The sequence below is a fragment of the Castanea sativa genome, chromosome 8 (genome assembly GCF_040712315.1).
Source record: "Castanea sativa cultivar Marrone di Chiusa Pesio chromosome 8, ASM4071231v1".
In the NCBI taxonomy this organism is placed as follows: Eukaryota; Viridiplantae; Streptophyta; class Magnoliopsida; order Fagales; family Fagaceae; genus Castanea; species Castanea sativa.
Window position 1 is genome coordinate 23,239,990 of NC_134020.1, and position 6,902 is coordinate 23,246,891.

General features: G+C 33.0%; 1 protein-coding gene across 2 annotated transcripts; it reads left to right on the forward strand.

Moving 5' to 3' along the window:
• Positions 1 to 478: 478 nt before the first annotated feature.
• Positions 479 to 6,371, forward strand: LOC142606886 (mitochondrial hydrolase YKR070W). Of its 2 annotated transcripts, XM_075778252.1 has the most exons (12): positions 479 to 748; positions 832 to 938; positions 2,196 to 2,231; positions 2,402 to 2,475; positions 2,656 to 2,696; positions 3,209 to 3,280; positions 3,412 to 3,613; positions 4,849 to 4,944; positions 5,040 to 5,107; positions 5,329 to 5,533; positions 5,647 to 5,730; positions 6,070 to 6,371. In XM_075778252.1, the coding sequence occupies exons 1-12, from the start codon at positions 612 to 614 to the stop codon at positions 6,127 to 6,129; spliced, it is 1,182 nt and encodes a 393-aa protein (XP_075634367.1). In that variant the 5' UTR covers positions 479 to 611; the 3' UTR covers positions 6,130 to 6,371. The 2 variants fall into 2 exon arrangements, with proteins under 2 accessions (XP_075634367.1, XP_075634368.1); XM_075778253.1 differs by lacking the exon at positions 2,196 to 2,231.
• Positions 6,372 to 6,902: the final 531 nt, after the last annotated feature.

A 6,902-nucleotide genomic window follows, 5' to 3' on the forward strand; every position in this document is an offset into this window, starting at 1 on the left:
TTGGTACTACCTAATGTGACGATGAAATAATCAAATGTGAGTAAAAAATACGAATCCACTAAATGTGACAAAAGTACGGTTATATGTAATGTTGGTATTGTTTAATATAACAAATAAACTATCAAATGTGATATTTTAGTAACTTAACAAAGCAAGTTGACCGCTTGAGGAAAAAAAAAATGGTACTGTAGAATTACCCTATATATAAGGTCTATTTGGGATCTGCTTATTTTGTTAAAACTGAAAATTTTTTGTTGAAAGTACTGTCAATAAAGGTAAAAGTTAGCTAAAATAGTATAATAAGACCCATAAATAGTAACAAAAATAAACTGAATAGTAAAATAAATTAACAAAAATAATCTTTGTGAAAGAGACGCTTGAACCTAACAAATTATATTATTGATCTAATATAGCGAATCGCGCACGTGATCTGGACGTGGTCCGTGCGAAAAGAAGCCCATTTTCATTTTGCCAATTTTTGCCTACACCAAGTGAAGTCCATGGATTGGTGTTGTTGGGGAGTTTGTCTGGTGAAAGAAAAAGAAATTCCAGAGCTGAATTCCTCATATTTTTCTATCTATAATTAGACAATCTCATTGATCAAGTAAAACATGAGCTTTGGATTTGGAATCCTCAGAAGGGCTTCACATTCACAGCGCCCAAACAGTAACAAAAAGCAATCATTGCCCTCACTCTTCTTCTCCATATTTCCACGCTCTTTCTCTCAGCTTCACTCGCAAACTCAACTGTCAGTAACCTCTCTCTCTCTCTCTCTATTTTGATGCTTGGTTTGTAACTGTGCGTTATTGATGATTGAACAATTAACACTAGGCCTTCATTTGGTATTGCGTTCGACATTGATGGCGTCATTTTGCGCGACCACACTCCCATTGGAGGCTCTCCTCAAGCTCTCAGAAAGTTATACCATCACAACTCTGGTACGCTTCTTTTTTTGTGGGTGCCCATTCATTTTGTTTAAAGCATTGTTGTGTGGTTTAAATTGATTTCGTCAATTTATGTAGTAACTGGGACATTCATGTCCATCTTCTATGGAGAGTTCACACACACACACACACACACACACAATTTGGTCTAAGTTGGATTTTCGTCCCTCAATTTTCAAAAAGTTGCAGTTTTCACCTTGAAATATTAAAAGGGTATCAGTTTTTTCCTTTATAAATGCTAAATTTACTGCCTATTTTACTCCAAAAGGCTTACAAACTAACAAAATGAGGTTTGGCAATGACTGTGATGGTCAATAACATAAGAAATAACTTGAAAATGCTAAATCTACTATCAATTTCACTACAAAAGGCTTACAAACTAATGTGACAATAAATGTTATCGATATAACATCAACAACACGGTAAACAATTCTATGAATTACTAAGAAAATGAGGTTTGGCAATGAATGTGATTGGCCAACAACATAACAAATAGCTTGAAAATGTTAAATCTACTATCAATTTCACTACAAAAGGCTTACAAACTAATGTGACAATAAATTTTATCTATATAACATCAACAACGTGGTAAACGAATTTATGAATTACTAACAAAATGAGGTTTGGCAATGAATGTGATTGGCCAACAGCATAACAAATAGCTTGAAAATGTTGAATCTACTATCAATTTCGCTACAAAAGGCTTACAAACTAATGTGACACAAAATGTTATTGGTGTAAAAAAAAAATACAACAACTTGGTAAACAAATTTATGAATTACTTTATTGTTTTGAGTTCTAAAGTTGGCATATTAGTTTCTAAGGTTTATGAATTAAAATTTGTATTAGCTGTAGCATCACTCTAAATAAATTTCTGAGTTACATTTTTTTTTTTTTGTGTTTGAAAAGGTGACGCATTATGTAGTAAAATTTGTTGTAGCTGTAGCATTACCCTATGTCCTTTCCTTCATCTTCTGTTATATTTATTTCGAGTCTCATCAACATTTTAAGGTGTCAGCACACCGCTTGCCAATGAAATTTTTTTGAGCACAAATAGTTGGAACTTGGAAGAATGAAATTGAGGCCTTTTAAAATTTTCAAGGAATAAATTATAACATTATAAATTTAAGAGACTGAAAATCAAACATGGGTCAGATTTTAGAGACGAAAAGTATTTTTCAGTATAAACTTTTTTATCAGTTTCTGCCCAAAAATAAAAAATATTAATAAATCACTCTCATTTGCAAGCAGGTGCTTTGAAGATTCCTTATGTTTTCTTGACAAATGGTAAGTCATCTATGTACTTATTTTTGCTGTTTTTCTTTCTTTTTTTTTCTTTTTTTTTTTCTTTTTTTGGTTGAAGACATTGCATATTGGGTTTATAAGTCATTCTTAAAAGTATGGAAGTATGCATATGATGATCTTATATGCTCAGAGTTGGGGCTTTAATTTAATAGGAGGTGGTTTTCGAGAATCAAAAAGAGCCATGCAGTTAAGTGAACTCTTGGGTGTAAATATTTCACCCTCACAGGTACAGTTATGAAGATTTTTAAGATTTTTTTTTAAGTGCTATTTTTCTCTCCCTTTTTTTAATTTCCATCTATATGAATTTTCTTGGCAGTGGGTCATCAGTCATGACATGAATTTGTTATTAATTCTTCTTTGTAATTGTTTTTTCCCCCTCATCTTTTTCAGTACAATTCTGATGCAGGTATTACAGGGTCATTCTCCTTTTAAACAGTTGGTGAATAGGTATGTGTTTGGACCAAGTGTGATCTATGGTTACTAACCAACTTAGTATGCATATCGGGGATGTGGAAAAAATTCAAATATTGTTAAAATGGTGCATGTGTGCATGGGCAATGTGCTGTGTGTATTAAGCATCACGGAATTGGCAGGGAGATAGTTTTATGCTGTAGTCATAGACAGATTGGAGTTTTGAGCTTCTGAATCAACGTGCCTGATATACGGCTTCAATGAAAGCTCATGCTGACACGTGTTTAAATCTTTAGAAATAACATACGCATTTGGATATGACTAATTTTATGTGCAACGTATGATAAATTTACTGAATAATGAGAATAGACTACCAAACAAAGTGGTAGATGCTATAATATGCTTACTGGAATTGGAATGATTAAAGAATCTAAATCCTTAGGATAAGAAAAAGTCTGAATTATAATGGAAATTTAATTTATTGTTGATTGAGTAAAATTCATCTCATTATATTATTCTCTCTAGTATTTACATCTTGTGCTGTACAGATATGAAAATGAACTCATTGTTGCTGTGGGAAAAGGTGAACCTGCTGCAGTGATGTTTGAATATGGATTTAAGTAAGGCTTTTGCCTGGTTGTATTGGCTTTGTGATTCACATAAGTTGAATTTCGGCAATGACATTGATTAAATTTTCAAATATTGCCTGAGGTGTGTCTGAATGACTTGTGTTGATTGATTTTATCTGCAGAAATGTTCTCTCAATTGATGAGTATGCTTCCTGTTTTGATGACATTGATCCATTGGCACAATATAAGGAATGGATAACTAAGACAGTTGCTAATCAGAGTAGAACTTTTGAGGAGATAGGTCCAAGAAAGAGTGTTCACTCAGAGAGAGTTCAGGCAGCATTTGTCGTTAGTGATTCTGTTGACTGGAGTAGAGACATTCAGGTTATCCTAAATCCATAAGTTATATGATGATTCTAATCATATTACCTTCTTGGGTAAATTACAATAACCTCCCTTGACATCTGAAGTTTATAAATATATACACACCTAATCGTAACTGTTCATCTATCATTATATTATATATTAAATAAGGGAATATCACAATATCAAATGTTGACAGTTAAGATTAGGTAGGTATGAGACTTTTTTTTATAAAAAAATTTAAAAACGTGTAATGTAGAATTCTCCATATATATGTGTGTATGTGTATGTGTGTGTGTGTTTCATTACAACTTGAATCAAAATATACATTTTCCACGTAAATCTCATTAATAGCAAACCTCATTTAGTGATTACTAATTAGTGTACCCCAATTTTCCTGATTGTCAAACTAATTGACACTCGTCCCCTTGAATTTTCCAGGTCAAACAGTGTTAAATGTCTACATGGAATATTCCTAATAATGAAAAAAAAAAAGAAAAAAAAGAAAAAGGAAAAGCTGTAGCCAAATATATTAAACTACAATTACACTTATATGAATCTAAAATAAAATAATAAGCTGTAGCCAAATAGCCCAATGTGCTATTTTGTATGATTTACCTTCATTTTTCTCATCTATATTGATTCCAACACCATCCTCTAAGAAACATGTGCCATGTATGATTAGGTAGTAGGAGAGAGGTAGTGGCCTGGTTTGGGGTTAGATGTCGCCAGTGGTGGAAGAATGGTGGCTGTTTGGGTTTGTTTGGTTACATTTTTCTTTCTTTCTTCTTTTTAAAAAAAAAATTAAAGACATTAAAAATGTTTTGCCTCTTTTTTATTGGGTATTTCTTAGAAAAGAAATATCCCATGTCAACCTCTTAATACTGTATGACTTTGAAAGGGGTTAATAGATGGAGTGTCAATTAGTTTGATAATTTGGCTGGGGAATGTAATTTATGGAAAATTGTGTATACTGGGTCTAGTTTAGTTGTACCTTGGGGGTGTCAGTATAATTAACCCTTTAAAAAGGTAATAACCTCAGGAGGGCTAAGTGTCATTTGACTCATTTATAAAAGGCAGGATGGGGATTTTGCAATTTCCAAAATGTTAACTTAACTTCTTTCATGCACAGGACAGTTTATTAATTTTTGTATGAAGTGTTACATATGGCCTCCCTGCCCCTGGATTTGATGTGTAATATCCTTGTTATTGGAAACTTTAAATTCTGAACTGACTGAAATAGATGTTGGCATCAGGTTCTGTGTGACATTTTAAGATCTGGAGGTCTTCCTAGAAAGGAAATTGGACACCAACCACCTTTATATTTTGCACATGATGACCTTAAATACCAGGTTGGTTGTGATGAGTTATAAAAGATTTCTTGAGTTCCTATGTAACTATTTCGATAAAATCTAATGATTTACTGACGAGGTTTCTCTAAAGGTAGGCTACTTTTCCTTCTGAACGTCTTGGCATGGGAGCTTTCAGAATTGCATTAGAATCCATTTTCAATAGGTAAGTTTAGAGAATATACAAAATGTAGATTGTATGTTACTCTTATAAATAGGTGTAGCTCTTTTTGATATTACATTAATAAAGTTTTCTTTTTCTTTCTTCTTTTCTTGTTTTTTTTGGGGGGGGGGGGGAGATTAAAGGTAGGGTGGGGGTATGGATTCTGAATCTCCGGTCTCATATAATGTCTTGTACTTTTCTGAATCAATTGTTTAAATATGCAGAATTCACTTTAATGCTTTGGAGTATACATCTTTCGGGAAGCCAAATGCATTTGTATTCAAGAATGCTGAAACTATACTAAAGCAAATTGCATCATCTCTTGATCATGAAGTACATGTTGTGAATCATCCAGATGATAGAAGTCATTTTAAGACGCTATATATGATAGGAGATAATCCTTCAGTTGACATCAAAGGTGCCCGGAAGGTTTGTCTCGCAGTTTTGTATTCTTGTTCATTGGGAATATTCTATAGGTATAAAATTTAAATTAGTTATCTGAGGATACCCTAATTTTTATTTTTATTCTCAAAAAATTTTAGGCAGGACATCCCTGGTTTTCAATTCTGACAAGGACAGGGGTTTTTAAGGGAAAGGAAAATCCTTCTGATTTTCCAGCAGATCTGGTAAGTCTCTGATTCAATCCTGTTGTAAGTTTATATTGCAAATCTAGTATCATCTTCTTTTTTCTCATATTATGTTCTTTCTTCTGTGGGTATTTTTTTTTTTTTAGTTGGGTGTGTGTTAATAAATTGCGATTATAGAGGGCAATGCACATTTTTTATTTTAAAAATCTAATAATATTTGATCAAATCAAGTTTTAAGAAAAGAAGGGGTCTATAGCAAAGTTTCCCTTAGTTCCCTAAATATATTGGTAAAGATGAAAACTTGATAGATCTGCAACTAAGTTTCCTTTCAGATTAAAGTGAGATGAAATTACCTGAACTCTTGTGTTTCTTGTGTAGGTTGTTGATACTGTAGAAGATGCTGTGGACTATATTTTGAGAAAGGAATGCACCTCATAAAATTTACATCCCCCTTATTTTTCTGCAGGTTTTGATTTCTTTTTTGTAAGATTGTCATACATTAATGAAAGGAGAGATGTCTGCAGAAAACAGTCTAGGAATATCATTTAACGTGAACAACAATGATTTAGTTCCTGCTGGTTTTGCATAATGTGATCACTTCATTGTGTCAATCATTTTCACATATTTTCTTATAATGACGTTGATTTCTGAAGATTAATTTGATTAAAGTACTTTCTGTTTTTTGATATTGTTGGAAAATGATGTAAGATTCACTGTATCTTTCCATTATTTTTGGGTCTGCGCAATAGTGCAAAAAGAAGACCAGGTTTCAAATTGTTCAAGAAATAGAGTTATAGTGGTATCAATTTTGTCCACCAGTAGTTATTAAAAAGAAATGTCCACCAGTAGTCAAGATAAGTCAGTTGTGTTCTCTCTGTTGGGGATGGTTAAAGGGGGGCAAGGAAAGGGTGTACAGTGATGAAGTTTCAACCTTAACATAGTGGAAGTCACTAGTTCTAGCAATTGAGCCAGATTGTACTGAAACCCATATGGTAAATTGTCTCTGTGACCATAGGCAAGAACAGATCAGAGGCTTCTGAGGGGGATTAGGGCTTAGGAGTGAAAATTATTGACTTCATAATTGCTTGCTCCATGACTACCTAATTAAGCATTAGGTACTTACATATCTAGTAGATATCAGCTAACATGGTGCAAATTTAATGAGTAGAGCTAAGTTAGTTTGTTCAATTTCTGGGAGTGCCGATCAAACA

Bases quoted from the DNA above. Each gene is read 5' to 3' on its own strand.
- LOC142606886 (XM_075778252.1), top strand. From the start codon at position 612: ATGAGCTTTGGATTTGGAATCCTCAGAAGGGCTTCACATTCACAGCGC. The intron at 749-831 runs GTCAGTAACCTC...AATTAACACTAG, and splicing joins CTTCACTCGCAAACTCAACT to GCCTTCATTTGGTATTGCGT. The intron at 2,476-2,655 runs GTACAGTTATGA...ATTCTGATGCAG, and splicing joins TAAATATTTCACCCTCACAG to GTATTACAGGGTCATTCTCC.